At 35.5% G+C, this 21,296-nt stretch overlaps 1 protein-coding gene and 1 long non-coding RNA gene across 2 annotated transcripts in view; one reads left to right on the top strand and one right to left on the bottom strand.

Annotated features, from left to right (window-relative positions):
* LOC142600924 (uncharacterized) overlaps nucleotides 1-21,296 on the top strand; it is a 782,912-nt gene that overhangs the window by 753,070 nt on the left and 8,546 nt on the right. The window lies entirely within an intron of this gene.
* Nucleotides 1-21,296, bottom strand: part of CSMD1 (CUB and Sushi multiple domains 1) — a 1,232,729-nt gene that overhangs the window by 328,496 nt on the left and 882,937 nt on the right. The window contains exon 12 of the mRNA XM_075747278.1: nucleotides 11,578-11,690. Within this exon, the coding sequence (XP_075603393.1) occupies nucleotides 11,578-11,690 (113 nt within the window). The remainder of the gene's footprint in view (nucleotides 1-11,577; nucleotides 11,691-21,296) is intronic.

Below are 21,296 nucleotides of genomic sequence, written 5' to 3' on the forward strand. Positions count from 1 at the left end.
AAAATTTGGGTGGACTTCAAGTCTGTAAGCAGAAGGTGACTATGAATAGATTTATATATGTAAATATAAAAATATATAAATCTAGATGTACATAAATATTTGTATTTACATTAATTTTATTAAATAATGCAACTACTAGACATTGTTAAACTATCCATTTTGTCATTATTTGCTGGCAATTGAAAATATATCATTGCTTGCAGGAGAACTCTTTCATCAGGTGCAATAACCAAATAAGGTATCTTAATCATGGCCTCACATTGTGATACTCAGAAGTTCACAGGAAGTATATTACTGGAGATGATGCATGCATTTTTTTGTAATATTACAATTAGTCTTTATTTACAAAATCTTATTTAGGGTGTTCCATGTGCATTATTTTAAAACTTGGCAAAATTTCAATTAAAAGTTTTTCTAAATGTGGCATTTAGAAAGGATCATCAACTGAAGTCACAATCTGTAGGCTCATAAGTCAACTCACACTACAGGACATGTAGAAGTACTCATTGAGGTGTATCATTGTCCTCAGATTACTGTAGTTTAATCCTCCTCAGAGGATTTGTATTATTCTTCTTTTGAAGATTAACTTGCAGTTATGAAAGGTCATAATGTCACTGAAGGAGAGCCCTTACCTTTTAAGGTAGATTACTCAGTTAAATATGTAGTTTAAATTTATTGTACTATGTTAATTTTAACTTTCCTGAGCATCTCCCTGCATACATGACTTCACAGATATTTTCAACAATAAGGCAAAAAATAAAGTGAACTCCTATTCCCAGGGTTTTATCATTGGCTTTGATCAAAAAGAACATCAGTTTTTACAGCTGGGTGTATCTTAAGAACAAGAATTTGTTATTTATATGTTATAACAATAAATACAAATGAAGCTAAAATATTTTAAAGTTTTATGCAAAACAAGCAGAATTCATTTTGTAGTATGCAATTTATTCTAATACACATACAAGAAAAATGTGAAAAATTTTGGGTAAATTTTGAGGTGAAAGAATATTCAAATCTTTTTAAATTATATAGAATCATAGATCATCAAGTCCAACCATCAACCCAACACCACCAGGTCTACTAAACCATGTCCCAAAGTGCCAAATCTACATGTTTTTTGAACACCACCAGGGATGGTGACTCCACCACCTCTCTGGGCAGCCTGTTCCAATGCCTGACCACTCTTTTGGTGAAGAAATTTTTCCTAATATCTAATCTAAACCTCCCCTGATGCAACGTGAGGCCATTTCCTCTTGTCCTTTTGCTAGTTACTTGGGAGAAGTAACTCAATGATCTTAAGGGTCTTCTCCAACCTAAATGATTCTATGAATATGGTCCAAGGTGTATCAGCTAAGACATCATTTAAACAATTATTTCATTATCGCTGTGAAAAGGATGGTTACCTAAAGTAACGTAGACAGGAAAATAAAAAACTAAGTGGTACCACTGGGGAGGCAAATGAAAGGTTGATTTATTGCTCATTTAAAATCAAGTGTTTGATTTTTATAACCAGAATGCAGGTGTCAGGCATCAAAAGGCTTCAAAATTAAAGGGCAATATAATTCTCATGGCTTGATCCTTCTAGTGAAAAAATACAGAAAATCATCACAAAAATAAAATACTTTTATAAGAATTTATCATAGTATTGCTCAAAAGAAAAAACTCATAACATCCTATCTGTTGCTATTTAGCTGTGATGTATCTTTCCTTCAGATCATCATTTGCAGAAACTTTACAAAAGAAGGAGGATGTTTAAGAATGCCAAACAATCTCAGTTGTAGATTTTAACAAGACACTCTTAAGTATTTCACCACTTTCTGAAATATATAAAGCAAATTAATAAACTAGAATTATTTTGGCTTAAAAGAGTGAAAGGACTGTCTTCCTAGGTAATATAGGTGGGCAGATAAGCTCACGGCGCATTCACTGTGGCATTTTCTATATTAATAACAAGTATCTAAAAGATAGCAAAGGGAGAAAGTTTTAACTGGTAAAAAGCTATTGCAAATTTCCATTTACTTAAAATGATTAATCTGTTCTATTAAACTTTCAACTGAGCTGTATCTGTTAAGAAGCAAAGACTGTGATTTATCTTTCAAAAACTTAGGATTCAACTCTGTTCAGTTACATTGTTTTTTGGGGTTTTTTTCAGTGAAAGGATCAAAGTAGAAAGAAACACCTGCCAGAAGTGAAAAACAACTACCAAAACATCCCCAAAAGATCAGTTAATGCTTACAATTAATTCTTACCTATGTCTTATTAGAAACATGCCAGTTTTATTTTTAAAATTTGTTGCTATCTAGTCTTTAAGGAAAAAAATCATCAAATGTTAATAATATTTTTAAAATTACAGCCATGTTAAACTTTAATTAAAGTTTAATTAAAATCTGGAAATAACATTTATGTTAAATCAAACATACTGATTAACCTGGATTAAAAGCTATATAACATTTTTTCTATAATTCAGTAAAAATGTCTGAGGTGTTTTCTACATCGAATGTATTTAATTCTGATGCAAAACTACTTTCCAATGAAGCTTGACTAGAAGAATAATCTTCACTGGCTGAGCTAAAATAATTCTCTTATTCAGAGTCAACGTTATTGTTTCAATGTATAGTATTTTTATGCAAAGAGGTGAACAAAGGCTTTCAGCTCCTGATAAGGTCTAACTTGTTGAATAAATCGCTGAAAAGATATGAATGCACATGTGCCTAATCAGTCAGACAGCTGCAATTTAGAGAGGAAGGGAGAAGGAAGCTTCCCAGCCACAGTCATGTCATATAACTAAGAAAGAATACGTGATGTGTACTGGCTGTACCTAACCAAATTTTAAATGTTGAGAGTGTTTAGATTTTTTTTTTTTTCACTTCTTAAATTCTGAAGTCTAAATAATGGAGCATATGGCTGGATGGTCACACTCAAAGAGCTGCAGCCAATGGCTCAATGTCCAAGTGGAGACCAGTGACAAGTGGTGTTTCTCAGGGGTCAATACTGGGATGAGCGTTATTTAACACCTTTCTTGGCAACATGGACAGTGGGATCGAGTGCACCCTCAGCAAACTTGCCAATGACACCAAGCTGTGTGGTACAGTCAACATGGTGGAGGGAAGGAATACCATCCAGAGGGACCTTGACAGGCTGGAGAGGTGGGGCTGTGCAAACCCTATGAAGTTCAACAAGGCCAAGTGCAATGTCCTGCACGCGGGTACAGGCCCAGCAGAGAAAGGATTGAAAGCAGCCCCGAGGAGAAGGACTTAGGGGTGTTGGTTGACAAGAAGCTCAACATGACCCAGTAATGTGCCCTTGCAGCCCAGAAAGCCAACCATGTCCTGGGCTGCATCAAAAGAAACGTGACCAGCAGGTTGAGGGAGGTGATTCTGCCCCTCTACTCTGCTCTCATGAGATCCCACCTGGAGTACTGCATCCAGCTCTGGGGGCCCCAGTACAGGAGAGACATGGAGCTGTTGGAGAGAGCCCAGACCAGGAACACAAAGATGATCAGAGGGCTGGAGCACCTCTCCTATGAGGACAGGCTGAGAGAGTTGGGATTGTTCAGCCTGGAGAAGAGAAGGCTCCAGGGAGACCTTATAGCAGCTGTCCAGTAACTAAAAGGGGCCTACAGGAAATCTGTAGAGGGACTGTTAATAAGGCCATGTGGTGATAGGACAAGGGTTAATGGCCTTAAGCTGAAGGATGGTAGATTTAGATTAGATATTAGGAAGAAATTCTTCTCTGTGAGGGTGGTGAGGCACTGGAACAGGTTGTCCAGAGAAATTGTGGATGTCCCCTCCCTGGAAGCATTCAAGGCCAGGTTGGATGGAGCTCTGAGAAACCTGGCATTGTGGAAGGTGTCCCTACCTATGGTAGGGGTATTAGAACTAAGTGATCTTTAAGGTCCCTTCCAATCCAAACCATTCTATGATTCTATAATATTCTGTAAAAATATTCCTCAATAAAATCAGAAAATTAAAAGTGCACACAGGTATCACGTCTGTAAACCACACTATTTTTAACATACACATTCTTTTCCAATATATTGAGAGTCTCCATTAAATAGCACAAAGGAATGGCTTACATTAAAAGTTATAGTGAAAGAAGGTAATACATTGCTTAAACATTATAACTGAACAGCTATACGTTAATCTGTAAACTGAGTTGAGTAACAGACATTGATTGTCTGTCTGTGGAGTGTAATTGAGCATAATGACAGCAAGACCTGGTTGAAGACTCTGAAATGTGCTCTTATAAAATAAGAATAGGACATTAGAAACAGAGTTATGCCATTAATATAAAATTAATAACACATAAAATGCATTTACTTAACAAATTTGTACTCAAACAATCTAGACTTTTTGGTTTTGTTATTTTGTTGATTTAAGACAGAGAAGAAGAGTTATGTGGTGTTACATGCTTACCCCTTTTTATACTTTTCACTAATCCTGTGTTGTTTGCAATTGTTTAATAAAGGATAGCATCCTAGATGGAAATTTGATCTTACCCACTACAGGCTGCTAATATATAAATATGCAATACACTCAACCAATTAAAGCATATCACCATGATGTTAAACTCCTCAAGTCCACGTGTATTTTCTAGATGGAAAGTGGGATCTGTCTGCTACTCCAAACATTAAAACTCAGGTAAAGATATTCTCCACTATTAAAAATTACTTTTAAAATGTTGTTGTAATTATCAGTATCTTAGCATATCTCTTTTCACTCTATTGGTAACCTACTGATGATACTATTTTTTCCTTAAAAGAAAACTCAAGGAAGTTGAAATTTAGAAATGTCTGCTGTAGGCTTACCTGGACAATATACTCTAAAATGGTCAGAGAACAATATAGGCAAGCTTCCTTATCTGAAAATGATTGATAATATGTTGTGCTGGAAATTAAATGACTGACATTTGTCCACCCACAAAACTAACATGCACTACAAACAGATTCATTCATACAATATTACTGTGACACTCTGACAGTTATCCACAGAACCTAATAGCTGTAAGATACAAAAATATTCACATAAAATATGAAATATATTTATTGCCTGTCCTCCAAAAGCACACAATTGAATAATGTGTCTGAATTATAATACATAGGAACAAAATGTAAAAATAAAAATCAATGTACATGAAATAGATGAAAGAAAATGCTTAACAGAAAATAGGAAGCTCAAAGTTTTCCTTGAATGACTTCTGTGTTGTTTTCTTTCCAAGCATTACACTGTACATAATGATTTCCCTGAATGCATGTCTAATTGCAAGAGTCCTAAAAAAGCTTAATACCGTTAATTTCTTTCTGCACAGGTCTTATCAAATCTCCAAGCAGTAACAAAGTTTATATCAATATTGGTAGTTCAATGACATTTATAAGCTAGTTGTGTGTTTGTAAAAGACCACTCTGATTTTGGGTTTACTAAATACTATAGCTGTATGCAAAAAGACAACTGACATTTATCTGAGCAACTGAAATATGTTTTTGAAAGTATTTTTGTACTAGTCTCAGGAGGAAAGAAGTATCTTCTTCCAAACAACAACATAATGAAGAGCTTAAAGCTTTACTGCTCAGTTGAGCATCAATACAAATTAAGGTTGTAAACTTGACATTTTCAGCTGCTTGCAGGGGCTGATATACTTCCTGACATCTCCAAGAATTCTTAATAACTTCAAATAATATAAAATGCTCAGGATTATATCACTGAGTCACCAGGTTTCTTTTATAACACTGTTAAGAACTAAAGGATAGGCTAGTGAAATAACTTCATTAGTTTATATAACCATCTAAAGGCAGGAATAAAAAGTGAGTTCTAAACAGGCTACAAAACAGATGCTGTTGCACTGGTTATCAAGAAGTCTGGCAGTCAAAAGATTAAATATTTTTATTAGACTGACAGGTTTACAGGCTTGAATGGGAGAAAAATATCAAGCTTAATAGAATTCTAAAACATTCACACATGAAAGTTCAAGCCGACTGTCATCTCCTTCTATGTCACCGTGGTACAGCTGATGGGAACACAAGCAAGGAAGCAGCCTAATGATCACCTGGCTGCATGATCCACCTTGGATCTTAGCAGCCATAAAGCACCTATTTTTAGATGTGGCACACCCATAACATTAATTGAATAAGCTAAATTCAAGCATATTATTCACCTTATCATTCCTTTCTTTGGCTGTGACTATAGGCCCTATCAGGAATGTGTCCAGGACCAACTTCTTGACCCGACATCACTCTTTGGTACTGTTACAATGCATAATGTCATATTAGCATATTATATTATCTTGACCTGGATATGCACGGCAATGACTACCTCTATCTCATCCATGTAACAGGTAAATGTATGCTTAGACCTATATTAAGAAATGGCATAAACCAATTCTTTCTCTTGATTCAAATCTGCCTAAATACTATATCAGATCACAAACTGTTGGGCAAGTTTGGGCATGAGTGATCTTCACTTGTGGTCAAAACACAATCAAAATGCAGCCCAAGAGGGAAAGTAATTTAAAAAAAAAAAAAAGGCATTATTTAAAAATTACTTTAATGAAAAATTCTTTACCATTGTATCTAAAAAATTCCCTGCTTTAGCCCATGACCAGCAACAGATTTGAATAAAAGTTTCCTTGCAAAAATATAGTCTTAGCATGTCATTGGTAGAAATATACTTTGTTGGTGTTACAAGGTTAACCTGTAACCTCAAAATGGTGGTATGCTGATATTAATATTGGTTTCATCCTCAGGATTACACTATTTAAGTGTGTGTGTGTCATGTTGTTCTTTATATATACAGTAATATCAAAAAAATCAGTCAGGTTTTAAAGTCATTGCATGGCAGGACTGGAATTTAAGCTAGAGCTCAAAAAAATTTCTTTCAATAAACAGTTTACCCATTTAAAATAAGGGGGTTTTTTTCGGTCAACCTAAACCAATTTAATCAGAGTGCTCAGAAGATACCAGATCCTGTTCTAATGCATATTTAAAACTTACTCAGACTGAAGCAACTTCAACAAGGGAGACTGGCAACAACCTTCAACAAGATTACCATTCAGCATGGCTATGTTATTCTTCCAGGAGGTGACATATGACTCCTTTGTATGAAGAAATACACTGAAGTCTTTCATAACCTTACTAAATACCCAGATGAAAGAAAAAAATATATTAGAGACATAACTAGAACTTACAGTCCAATCTTTTAATTCCTTTTCTTTCTAAACATGTCTATGGCTGAAATTCTGAAAACAGTCTTAACAACAGCCTAAATCTGTTATTTTTTACTCTGAGTATGTTGTTTTCCTTCACTTAATGAAGATGTGTGGAGTAATACCTGGTCATAGATTATAATGAAAAGAGGATTTCAGTATAGATCCTTTGATATACTTAGGTGTGGTATTACAATATATTTATTCAAGGACAGAACAATTTAAATTTCTGGCCTTTTCACAGAAACTGTAGATGCTTTCAGAGAATTCTTTCAGAAATGTATTGAAACATTCTGTTAAGATGTCTGAGGATCAATAACAAAGAATAAAGGACTTTCACATACAGTCTATAGAATAGCTTTTTAAGAAAAGTAAACTTAGGTGCAGATTATTCTTCAGCACTTAATTTTTTTTTAATATGGGTTAATAGCTTTCTCTTTTAAGAATAAAAATATTATTCTAATATGGTTTAAAAAGTTTAACATCAAAGGTAAGGTTGCCTGTAGCATCTTGCATTTTACTTATTAATAATGTACTTAAATATAGGCAATGTTTAAAATATTTTTGTCTTTATAATACATGACAACTGATGATGATGACTTATAGAAAAAATATCAAGGCAACTATTGTATTTTCTAACACAGTAACTGTTTATCAGCATTGTCAAGTCAATAAGGTAATCTTAACATTAATTTTACCATCTGTGTTTCCATAGCTCGTCTTCCATTGCATACAGTGATACAGGTACAGTGCTATTCTTCTGTATTCAAAATGATTACTAGTAACCATTTCTTGAGGACCTATGCCTGAAATCTTTCATGTGGATCCTACTAATGGAAAGCTGCACATTTTTCTTCTTCAGATTGCATTGTACAGTCCAAGAAGCCTGACTAATTAGGCAGACTACAGAACTTTTCTTAAAGTAAATATCAACTGTATTCAAAATCAAGAAAATAAATTTAAGTAATAAGAACATAGATTGCATGTGTTTAGCAGCACTACATATTTCTGACAAAATGTTTCTGAAGGTGAGCCACAGAAGAGGTATAGGAGTATGGAAAGAATTGTTCCTCCCTTAATCCCTTAGGCAAACTGTAAACAGGATTAAATTTACTACTCATATACAAAATCTGGGATGCAGATCAGTTCATTTACAGGCATCTTTTCATGCCATTTTTAGGTGGACATACTAATGTAGGATAAGTGAATTGCATCATCAAAATGCTTCTCTATTTCCTAATTAAAGCGAAACAAAGCTCAGCTAAAGTAACAATTTTCTATAAACTGCAGTCTATGACACTTTGTAAATATTAGTACAGAAATTGATTTTACTGTAATAGATACAAAGTCAAGATTCAGTTGGTCAATTGGAAAATATTGCCCAAGAGGCTGAGCTGTCATGTTCTAATCCTGAGCAAGACTCAAGAGTTTTTGGTAAAAAAAGATTCAAACAAGGATGCCCTTTACTTTGTCTCTATAGACCACATGTAAGCCATCAAAGCCTGCAGTTTGCTTTCTTTTTAGCTAACTACAATCATAAACACAGTGTCTTTGAGGTCACATGTCACAATCCATTAACTTTCTCATCGTTAAAATGAGATTCTATTTTTGGACAGCTTCTTTGAATGTTAAACAAAGGGGAAGCAGAATCATTGAGGTATCTTGTGACAGGATAGGGGTTTAAGATTTTACACTTGGCCTACAGCAGGAAATTAGTTGAGAGCGAGATGGATAAAATTTTTCTCAAAAGTACAAGAAGATGAGAAAATTTTAATAAAACTAATGAGAGCATTGAGGTAAAACAGAGGAAAAAAGTTATAATTCATCTTCATATCAAGACATTCTCTACATTTCTGAGATTGTAAACATTTTACATTTCACAAATCTGGAATTAATTTCCAAAACTACAAAAACACAGAATGACTCAAAATTGGTTGTAAAACAAGACTGAAAGCCAGAATCCAACCATCAAATGATAACAATGTACTTCATAACAGAGATGCCACTACTACTACAAAATTCACAGTGTATACTTCAGGTGTTTTCAGAAAGTCGCCAGAAGTAAGAGGTTGAACTCCTTAAATGAAATAAGATATCTTGAATAAGTTAGACAAATACAGAAATGAAAACAGATGCCTTTGAATTAGAAATACTAGAAAGAGAAATATAGCAGGAAAATCACTCAGTAGATAGATTTAAATTTTTGAACTTTTTCATAGAGGTACGATGAGATAAAGTTCGTAATTTTGGATTGAGGAAAAAATGCAGTATCAGATCCATAACTTGTGCTAATACTCCCTTTCCATTACATACTCACTATTTCTACTTTATGTAATTCACAAATGGATTCTATAAAGAAAATACATTGTCTTAATAAACACAGTCCCTAGGAATAACACAAATAAAAAAGATGACACCGTGAAACAAGGGACGAGAAGGGGCGGGATGAATTTAAATAAAGAATATGTCATTGCCCTCAGGCAACACAACATAATTGAGCTGTGTAACTGTATAGGCTGAATGTATTGCACAATGTCTGAAGATACCTTAATGTCTTAGCCATAGTAATGCTATGGGCCTGTATCTGTTTCTTTTACTCACAGCTCTGTAACATCTCACTTAAGCAATTGTGATAGTGTCTCAAGAGCCTCTGTGATGGTACTTTTCCTTGTTGTTGTCATATTGTTATTTGCATGGCCATGGACCTGCAAATCCCAGTAGTTTTGCTATGGAGGATTCTCATGGGAAGCGACTGCCACCGTTATGAGAATCACCCCTTCTTTCTCCCCTTCTCCTTACTTCTTGCTGTGTAGATATCAGTTCATGTCAAAGAAAACCAAAACAAGACACTTAAAAAAGTACATTACAGTAATTTAAATACTCAATACTATTATTCAACCATATATGCACACAGAAACTTAACCACCTAGGAATGTACAATATTTGACCTAATTAGCATACTCCAATCAGCACCATGAGTGGGAATAACCAACGGTGAGTTTGAGTGAATCCCAAAGAAAAGTATATAGTACTAGGGAAAAACCATGGTGAAAATATAATCCTAATCACCATCATCATCATCACCATCTGCTTCAATGGACAGACCACCTGTAGAAGGATAGTGGTGTGGAGAACCAACACTGGGTTTCCTGCATGACCACTGGGAGCATTTTTACTTGTTCATTTCATCATTAGAATTCACAATATGCCATCAATGACAGACACCACTTATAAAAACCCAGGCAGGCAAGCCTGTCATAATGCCCTCAGTGCAATAAACTAAACTTGAAGCTAACGTCTACATAACTTCTTAGTTTATCTTTCCTATTTTGGTGTTGAAACAGTAAGGTAACTACGGGTGAAGTGAAACATTCAGATAGGGTGCTTCAGTTTATGGAAAATGTTTAGGGAAAACTCCCACTCTTCTACTCAAGTTTCTTTCAGTTACTGAACAGCATCTCAATGTTTTGCAGCATCTTTCGCACAAAAGTAATTTTGACAAGTTTACTATCAAATCATTTTCACCATATGTGCCCATAAGAAACTATTGAAAATAGTATTAACTATCTCTGTCCTTATCCTTAAGGTGAACTAATTAACATGGAAATTAACCAAGAGTGATATCATATGTTAATAAGCAAGAGCTTTTTCTAGCTGCAGGTCTATGCAACCTATTAAAATGGAAAATTTCAATACATGCATACATACTAACAGATACCAGGTATTTTTTACTAGAATGAATCAACTTGAGAAGGTTATCAAACTAACACTCACAGTCAAGAAAAATTAAAGATGCTTATGTTGCCAAGGTTCTCATCTCTTTGAGACTGAAGCAACACAGATAAGGGTAGGGCAATTTAGATTATTGCTTTGGGTTAAAATTCCACAGTCTTATCCATCTTCTTAATTTCCACAATCATATACATTGTGCCTGTTCTGTTGGTTTTGTTACATACTAATTTTGACTTATGTCTGTGAAGATTCTTGGCGAGGCATGAAAACAAATTTTGTAACTACCCCAACGAAGTCTGAGAAAGCTAACCATAATTTTCAAACCATATCCAATATAAGGAATTACACAGGTTAGCAGAATTTAATATTTGATTTTTTTCTATATGATAGAAGTTTGTATTTCTACAGTTTGTACTGACCTTCAAGTAAATAGCATTAGAACAATAACTTTCATTTTTACTTCAGATTCTTTTCAGTTATTTTGTGGGTATTTACAAATCCATATCTCTATTAAACATTAATTACCAACAGAAACAGTATCAAAACTCTAAATTTGTGAAAGGACTGAATGCCTATTTGAAATAAATTTGTTGGGATGTAATGAAGGAAGTTACAACATGAATTTCAAACAGTTAATTTAGTTCATACCTTGATAAATAGCTTTGAATCCTGGTGAGCCAATGCTGTCATCAGATTGTAAATGAAGCCACATCTGGTTGCTCATACTCACAATAAGATCAGGAACGCTAGATCCAGTGAGTCTGTATGTAGGATAAATTGCAAAGTCATTTGCAGAGGCATAAATTATTATTACTATTACTACTACTACCTCACAGCTTTTTAAACTATTAACATAATATTTAGGCCTATTTGCAATATATTACTTTAGTGTTCTGATAAGCTGTTTTTGATAAAATTAACTATTCTATATGGATTAGAACAATGTGAAGTCAAGAAAAAAAACATTTTGAATGATTACATTCAAGTTAACAATGATCAAACATTCTTAACAAAGCTGTTCCTACTTAAAGCTTTCATTAAGTAATTAGGCTATTAGAGATGTGAGGGACTGTATGAGTTAAATAGCCTCCCCTTGTTTAGATTAGTAGTGCTTTTTTTGCCATGCTTTTTGAAAGTAAAGGAAGTTAGTTTACATGCCTTACAGCACATGTGTCCTGAAGAACTTAATAGAACCTCATTTAGTCCATTCAAATAACTCACAATGATCTCTTGAGTTTAAGGGGAAACTGCTTTCTCATACAGCAATGTGTGATAACTATGTATAGACATGTACATTTCAATACAGAACATATAAGGCAAGGTTGTGAATCCCACTATAAAACCTTAGACTTTCTCAGTAATATCCTTTGTATATCTATAATTCTGGTATCTTAATGTAAAAAGATGTATGTCAAAAACTGATTAAGAAAAAAATATCTTTGTAAATTACTTCTTAATGGTGAAAAAGGCCTACCATGTAATCAGGCTGCAGTTCTGTATCTGAACAACATTCAGATCTTGGTGATAGCTATACAGTCTTTAAAAAGGTAGTGGCAAAAGTCACATACAAAATGTGGCTGCAAAATGTCTAAGCTAGTATCAAATATAAAACCAGAAAGTATCATGAGAAGAGGACATCTGCCTTGAACTCCATATAGAGCTTTGCAGATGGAGGTTGCAGATACTGCAGTAACTGCAGTTGATGTAAGGACATAGTAATGACTTTTTCTCTTTCGTTTATGTAGACTCTATTTTGCTTAAATGGGTCACATACTGGACTCTCTGTCTTTCTTCCAACTCTCAGCTTTGACTATGATAAACAAATACATGTGAGACAAGGAAAACAAATACCATGCAAAATTGAGACAGGGTGTCCCAGAAGCAGAATTTCTCAAGAAAGAAGCTATACAGAAAACAGAAACCAGTATTTGGATTTCTCCACAAACATATTTAAATATAATCAACCAAATTGCAATGTAAATGCAAAGACATAAGAAAAGGACAGTATGAGTAGAAATAAGGTAAGAACTGAGGAACCATGAAGCAAGCAATAAGAATCCTGTCTTGCATCTAAAATCTCATCCATCAAGGTTATGAACCAGAAGCTGTACATCCCGTATCTAAAATCTTTTGGTTTATTACTCTGATATATTGAAAATAATATAAAATAAAAAAAAGTTTCCCATCTGAGTGGAATGGACTGGGGTCTTACTAATTGCTACTGCCTGTCCACCTAGAACTGCTTCTGTAATGGCTGACTGTGCTCTCATATGGTCTAGAAGATTTTTGGTTATGACCCGGTAGTTAAGTAGTCTACAGTATTATGATATTATAGGTGCAGAAAAGTAGGTGAAAAAATTAAACCTAATATAGCTCAGCATAAGTAAAGTCACAAACAGAGCTTAGCTTGGATAAGTAAGGAAGTTGATAAGACACAGTGATATGTAGCTAACTATTTCAGTTTGTCCTGTGTTAATAATAAGAATAGAGATAAAGAAGCTGCTTAGTCTGAAAATTTGAGTTGCTTACCAAAGTAACTAGGAACTATATAGGTTCAAAAAGAAAGATGCTAGGTTTACCCAGAATAATTAATATACTCTTGCTGATAAAATACTAATTGTTGATAAGGTTGTGACATTCATTTCAACAAATAAGTAGCCCATAAAAGGAAGATACCTCACCATATATTGAGTTACAGAAACAAAAGTAGTTTAGGAGATGCCTGCAGCAATAGATATACAAAGATAAAAAAAGTAAAGAGTGTATATACAGATATTTTGAGGAACACTTCTGAAACCACATCAATAACTATTCATTTCTAACCTATCTTTCCATTTAACTAAAATGCCAGGCCGTAACTGCTAAGCCATGCACTGTATTCTGCACTTTGCTGTAAACAAAAGTTTGAGGGTTTTTAGCAGTGAAGAAAAATTCACTGATGTCTCTTGACAATAGCGGAGATCTATTGGAAGCCATCTGGAAACCTGTGGTTATCCTGGAAGAATTTCTTAATGGCTATTCATATATGTAAACCTATTGCCTAACCAAGTAACAAGTGTTTAAATGGCTCTGTTTATACACAGTAACCTGATTAATGTATGAGATCTGCATTGATAATTTCTGAACACAGATAAGATGAACTCTAAAATTCAAAGTCTTTATGAGTAGTATGGAATATTTCTACTGTATGTAAATGTCTGTGTAGCATGTAAATAAAATAAAAATAAATAAAAACCCACAACAAAACAGAATAAGGTATAATCACATCACACAGCCAGGCATTTTTCATCATAAAAATAATCCAAGAGATGTGTTTGGTTTTTTAAACTTGTTTCCCAGTGAAATGATAACTATACATTCACACTACCCATTCATCTGATCCTTAGTTGTCTCCCTAATATAATTTGAATTGACTAATGAATATGAACTGATTTTGTCAGAGGAAGGAGGTAATAAAGATATCTAAATTCCCACAGACTTAATGAAAATTACCAACTGGATAACAGAGACTGAAGTTAAGTAAGTTATCCTTCAGCTTAATGTCATCTCCCTTCAAAACACCAATGGCCTATCCATAGATGGTAGATATGAACCAGCAAAAATGCATGCCATTACTTGCTCAGGTTCACATCTAGGGGATGTAGGAAGAGACCCAAAAATGTTAGAAGGAAAAAGGAAGGGAACTGGAGAAACCAAAACCCAAAGAAAAACAAAAAGGAAGCCAAAACCCCCAGAAATCAATAAACAGCAGAGTAGGTTTTGTTGGTGGTGGCCCTCTCCTCCCCTCCCCTCCCCTCCCCTCCCCTCTCCTCTCCTCTCCTCTCCTCTCCTCTCCTCTCCTCTCCTCTCCTCTCCTCTCCTCTCCTCTCCTCTCCTCTCCTCTCCTCTCCTCTCCTCTCCTCTCCTCTCCTCTCCTCCCCTCCCCTCCCCTCCCCTCCCCTCCCCTTCCCTTTTTTCCCCTTTTTCCCCCTTTTTTCCTTTTTTTTATTTTCCCTTTTTTCCCTTTTCCTTTTTTTCCCTTTTCCCTTTTCCCTTTCCTTTCCTTTCCTTTCCTTTCCTTTCATTTCCTTTCCTTTCCTTTCCTTTCCTTTCCTTTCCTTTCCTTTCCTTTCCTTTACTTTCCTTTCCTTTCCTTTCATTTCCTTTCCTTTCCTTTTCCCTTTCCTTTCCCTGAGATTACCCCTGTATATAGAACTGAGTTCTTCAACTAGGACAATGGCAGATAGGGTAAATCGGATGTTTAGGAAATGGAAGTCTTTCTGACAACTAAGCTGTTGCTGACTCACAGTTTGTCCCAGTCTGTAGTCATCTTAAGATCACAGAATCACAGAATTACAGAATGGCAGTGGTTCGAAGGGACCTCTGGAGATCATCTAGCCCAACCCCTCTGAAAAAGCAGGATCACCTAGAGCACTTTGCACAGGATTGCATCCAGGTGGGTTTGGAGCATCTCCAGAGAAGGAGACTCCACAGCCTCTCTGGGCAACCTGTTGCAGTGCTCAGTCACCCTCAAAGGGAAGAAGTTTTTCCTCCTGTTCAGATGGAACTTCCTGTGTTCCAGTTTGTGCCCATTGCCCCTTGTCCTGTCACTGGGCACCATTGAAAAGAGTCTGGCCCCATCCTCTTGACATCCACCCTTTAGATATTTATAAGCATTGATAAGATCCCCTCTCAGTCCTCTCTTCTCCAGGCTAAACAGACCCAGCTCTCTCAGCCTTTCCTCATAAGAGAAATGTTCCAGTTCCCTAATCATCCTCATAGCCCTCCACTGGACTCTCTCCAGCAGTTCTTTGTCTTTCTTGAACTGGGGAGCTCAGTTCAGATTGTTTGCTACTTTGTGAACAGAGACTTGGAGAACAACAATTTGGACAGATTGGCTGGTGCTAAACTCCTTTCACGTGGAGCTGAAAAATCCTAGGTTATCTCTACATGACAGAATTTAAAAATGTTGAGGCAATTGGTGCAACTGATGAAGTAACGGAAGTCAAACTCAAGCCAAGCTTCTCAGTACTCTGAACAGACTCATGGGTCAGAAAAGACAACTGTGAGATAAAGAAACTTTCTGCACTAGTTTGCTGTCTGATGTTAGTTATTCAAATGAAACAAGAGCCAGGCTTTTGAGAATGGTGTCCAGGACCAGAAATGCTGTTTGGTTCTATACAGTTTAGGATAGATAAGCAGCACAACATGGTCTTCAAAAAATACTTCAATTTAAAATGCTGATGGCGCAAGCATGACACCAAATTACATGTAAGCAGCATGGTCATAAAAATAAGAATACATTACTATTAAAAAATATAGAAAGTATCTGATTAAAGAGACATATGTTGAATTCCAAAACATTTTATTGTTGTTTTAAATGAATAAACAATTGAAAAATATTCTGTTAATTGTGATTAGCTGAGCATGAGAAGCCTGACTCATATATGAAAGAGAGTGAGGTTTGGATTTTAGGCTGGAGATGTGATTTGCAGGGGCCTGAAATAAATTTTTAAAATATATAACAGCAACTATGTTTTCATTATGCTTTTTTCCCTCTTATGACCTCATCAAAGACAAATGCCAGTGTGCACTTTTCATCTATATATGTATTCAAATACCTATGCTACAATATCTATTTCCTACAAATGTTAACTACTCAATAATCTTTAATTTGAAAATAAAGTAATACTTTAAATTAAGGATATTCCACAGAAATGTGAAAAAGCTTTGAGTCCTTTCTACATTTTCTTTTCTTTTCCTTGTTCTTTTATTGTGCAGAATATGTAAAAAAAAAAGTGATTTGAAAGCATTAGAAACATAAAGTAAGCTGAATAAAGTACAGCATTCAAAAGTCAATAAATGTGCCTTTGTAACATTAAACTACTGTAAAAAACAAAAATTCTTTTTAAATTCAATCATAAACTCTTCTTGAGTTTTCAATATGTGAATATATTTTCCTTCGAGGTAAATCCCTTTTCATTGTTTGTCTAGGTTTGCTTCTTTTAAAGAAATAGTTTTACAATATTGTTCCATCCTTCAAAGATGACAAGTCACTATGCTATTTTTGTGCTTAATTGCAAACATATCACAAACTAAAGCTCTGAAGGTTTGACTTTTAAAGCTGTGACAAACAGTAAGTGTCAATAAAAATCCCTAATTTTCTTAGCTCTGTTTTTTTTTCTTTTAATACTGCTAATGTCAACTACCTAGCTAATCATGGGAGAAAGACTCCAACACAATATTAAAAAACAATCAATCAAAGACAAAACTGCAAAACCTGCTTTCTCTCCTAAATTTTACAACTTCTAAAATATTCAGAAGGAAGAATTTTTTAAGTAATGTGAAATAAAATAATTTACTAGTGTGTTGGTTTTGCATGGCAAGGTTTTGGTAGTGGGGGGGCTACAGAGGTGGCTTCTGTGAGAAGCTGCTAGAAGCTTCCCCTGTGTCTGACAGAGCCAATGCCAGCCCGCTCCAAGACGGACCCGCCACTGGCCAAGGCCAAGCCAATCAGCGCCTCTGTGATAACATATTTAAGAAAGAGAAAAAAAAACAGTTAGAGAGAGCTTTTGCAGCCAGAGAGAGGAGTGAGAAGATGTAAGAAACTCTGCAGACACCAAGGTCAGTGCAGAAGGAGGGGGAGGAGGTGCTCCAGGCGCCGGAGCAAGATTCCCCTGCAGCCCGTGGTGAAGATCATGGTGAAGCAGGCTGTCCCCCTGCAGCCCATGGAGGGAGGATGAGGGGGTGTAGAGATTCCACCTGCAGCCCATGGAGGACCCCATGCCGGAGCAGATGGAGACACCTGAAGGAGGCTGTGACCCCGTGGGAAGCCCACGCTGGAGCAAGCTCCTGGCAGGACCTGTGGCCCCGTGGAGAGAGGAGCCCATGCCAGAGCAGGTTTGCTGGCAGGACTTGTGACCCCGTGGGGGACCCCACGCTGGAGCAGTTTGCTCCTGAGGGTCTGCACCCTGTGGGAGAGACCCACGCTGGAGCAGTTCATGAAGGACTGTAGCCCGTGGGAGAGACTCACATTGGAGAAGGTCGTGAAGGACTGTCTCCTGTGAGAGGGACCCCACACTGGAGCAGGGGAACGATGAGAGGAGTCCTCCCCCTGAGGATGAAGAAGCGGCAGAAACACCGTGTGATGAACTGACCGTAACCCCCACTCCCCGTCCCCCTGTGCCTCTGGGGGGGGCGGAGGTTGAAGCTGGGAGTGAAGTTGAGCCTGGGAAGATGGGAGGGGTGGGGGGAGGTGTTTTTAAGATTTGGTTTTATTTCTCATTCCTCTACTCTGTTTTGCTTAGTAATAAATAAGATGAATTCCCTCTCTAAGTTCGGTCTGTTTTGCTCATGATGATAATTAGAGAATGATCTCTCCCTGTCCTTATCTCGACCCGTAAGTTTTTTTTTTTTTTTTAGTTATACCTTTTCTCCCCTGTCTAATGAAAGAGGGGAGTGATAGAGCGGCTCTGGTGGGCACCTGGCCCTCAGCCAGGGTCAACCCACCACAACTAGGAAGTCAGATTCAATAAAGTTTGAGATATATAAAAAAGCAGCCTGTTGGGTTTTTTTTACCAGTCATGGGAGGGTAGGCTGTTTTTGAAGCTCCCAATAAGTTTCCAAACTGTGTGTGAATAGAAGAGAGGGATAAGGGTTTACTAAAAAAGCATTTCTCCGTGTCTGCGTACTGAAATACTGACATAAGCAGCTGGCTTTGAAACACTAATTTGTGATTTCTTCTTTGTATCGGGGGAAAAAAAATTACAAGAAAAGTTAAAAGATTAATATTTTAAGGGCATTTCAAAAAAGGAAATTAAGTTTTAATGTAACTGCTGCAAGATAAATATAAATCATAGCGTTTGAAGGCAAAGAAGACTTTCTAAAGCAAAGTGTTAGTTTAATTTACAAGAATTTAAGAACACAAAACAGGGCATTGCAGAAAACGTTCTGACTGATAATCTTCACATCACACATGATTATTGCTAGTAAATTATTTTGTAAGGGTAGTTACTAGCTCCTAGCCAAACTCTGTTAAATATGAGAAATAACTGCAGTCAAAACATTATAGCCTAAACATATTTAGATGAATTTTCAGTAAGTTGCGTTGCTGTATTTCCAGAACTAACAATCTCAGCATACATATCCTATGAAATAATATTTGTGAATTTTCAAAAAGTAAGCCTCAGAGATGAAGCAATTGTTAAAAATCATAAAATTGATGGGAATATCCCCCTTTAATTAATTAAGCTGTTGATTATAAGATTTTCTAAAAGGTTTACTATAAATACAAAAATTAGAATGTTTTAGTAAACTAAAGCGAACATATCCCTATGCAAAATGCCAACTACACTGTCATAGAAATGCATTAAATTGATTGTAAATAATTTGATCTTCATGAAACGATATTGTTTGTTGTACCATCTCAATGCTATTTTACATGAACTTAAAAGACTATTTCTAATTATTTTTCCAATTTATTCCAAAAATTAAATTTGAGCTAGATGATAGTCTATTTTTTCTCATTTTTAAACCATCAGTATCCATTCCTATTCCCCTCTAGCTGTAGTGCCACAATTTTGAGGTTACACACATAATTGCTAATCGTCGACAGTTTAGACACTGTAGAAAGCTTGTGCTAGGACTGATCATTTATACATGATTATTTATATATTCTTGTCAACTCCCTCAATCTTCTCTTCCCATCAAGTATTTAAAGGTACTCTGTTTACTGACCTGCCATTAGCCAGTTTCCAATGTTCACTGGATGGATGGATGGCTTATAAACATTTTGGTGTAACTGAGCTCATTGTAAAGTTTGAATACTAAGTTTACTATAAAGTACCCAGAAGTAGCTACTAACTTGAGGGCTCTAGCAGCTGAGAGGTGGAAAATTTTGCATGGGGCTGAGGGTTCTGTGTTCAGACCTGACAATTTTATATGGAGGGGAAAGATTCAAATCACTGAGAAATTAGGTTTGGATTTAGGAATTTATTTATTTTTGCATTTTTAGTTCAAAGAAATTGTAAAAGCTATGAAGCTTTAGAATCAAATGCATGAGTTTACACAGTGATTTTTTGTAGAATTTCTGCAGAAATGCTGGCACTTAAGCTGCTAACAGAAACTTGCTCAGCATAAGAAAAGTTACATTATTTTTTAAGAGACCCTGAGAAATTATAAATTAAATCTAGCCAGAAAAGTGTTTGCTATAAGTTGCTTCATTCCCCTGAGAAGAATAAAAAAACTACAAGGCGCTGCTCAAACCTCATTAAATACAATAGAAGTTATTATAACCAACTAATAGAAAATTTTGGTAAGAAAATCACTTTGACATTTAGTTATGAGCTTTCTCATGATAATGTAGTCTACAAGTTGACCTAGTGTTTTATGAGAAAAGTTACGTTGCATCCACAGAAGACCTTTCTCAAAAGTAAGTGAAATGGAGCATATCTGTGATGCAGTTTAAATAGAATGTATTTCATAATGTGTAATACAATTCAGTGTTTAATAACTGCAAAACCAGTGTCAAAATAGAAATTCAGATTCATTACTAATTATTGTGACACTGTAGTTTCATACTTGGGCCTTTCTGTATTATTTCCACTGTGTTTAAGTTATTAATCATTAACTTTTCGCAAATGATTTTCAGGGTAATGCTAATGTGCAAAATATTTCAACCCAAAGGGCAGATAATTTTAATTGTATAGACCTTGTTTTCATCAAAGATACAATTTAAAGATGGAAGGATCAACACTATACAGTAATTCTAAGTTAGGTTGTAGAGTAATAAGGATAAAACAGTTGCTATTTTAGTAAAAAATCATACTGGAGGAAGGGCTAGTTTTTTAGGCAGTCATGAAAAGTAAATGTAGAGTATGTAGCCACATGCTAAATGCCTTCAAATGGAAAGGTAAAAAAAAAGAAATTTGAAATTTATTTGATAAGTAATTTTAAAAAGGCAAAATTTAGATATGTGAAGTACTCACAGTGTAACAAACAGAATGAACAATTCAGGGTATCAAATTTACTAAGTTGAAAAACCTGACTCTTTCAGAGTTTTGGGATCCCTGTAAGCCAAAATATATCTCAATACAACAAGGAAATACTGCAAAACCTTTTGTCAGTCACAAGCAGCTAAATGAACATCCCCAGAAAGATTGTTGCAATATTTAATTGGTCTGCAAAATACAAGAAAAAAATAAACATGAGTGTTGAAAATCTCACTCCCAGTTCAAGACTTTTCTTGTTAGCTTAAAGTCTAAGCTCTTAAAACAGGATTTTTTTTCTTATTTTCTCTTCCAGGTACTCAGCATATGAAATTCAATTTACTCAGTATAAACTAGCTGCTATTGTAACACAGCACATGCATCAGACAAATAATCCTATCA

This window comes from Balearica regulorum, chromosome 3, assembly GCF_011004875.1.
Source record: "Balearica regulorum gibbericeps isolate bBalReg1 chromosome 3, bBalReg1.pri, whole genome shotgun sequence".
NCBI lineage: Eukaryota > Metazoa > Chordata > Aves > Gruiformes > Gruidae > Balearica > Balearica regulorum.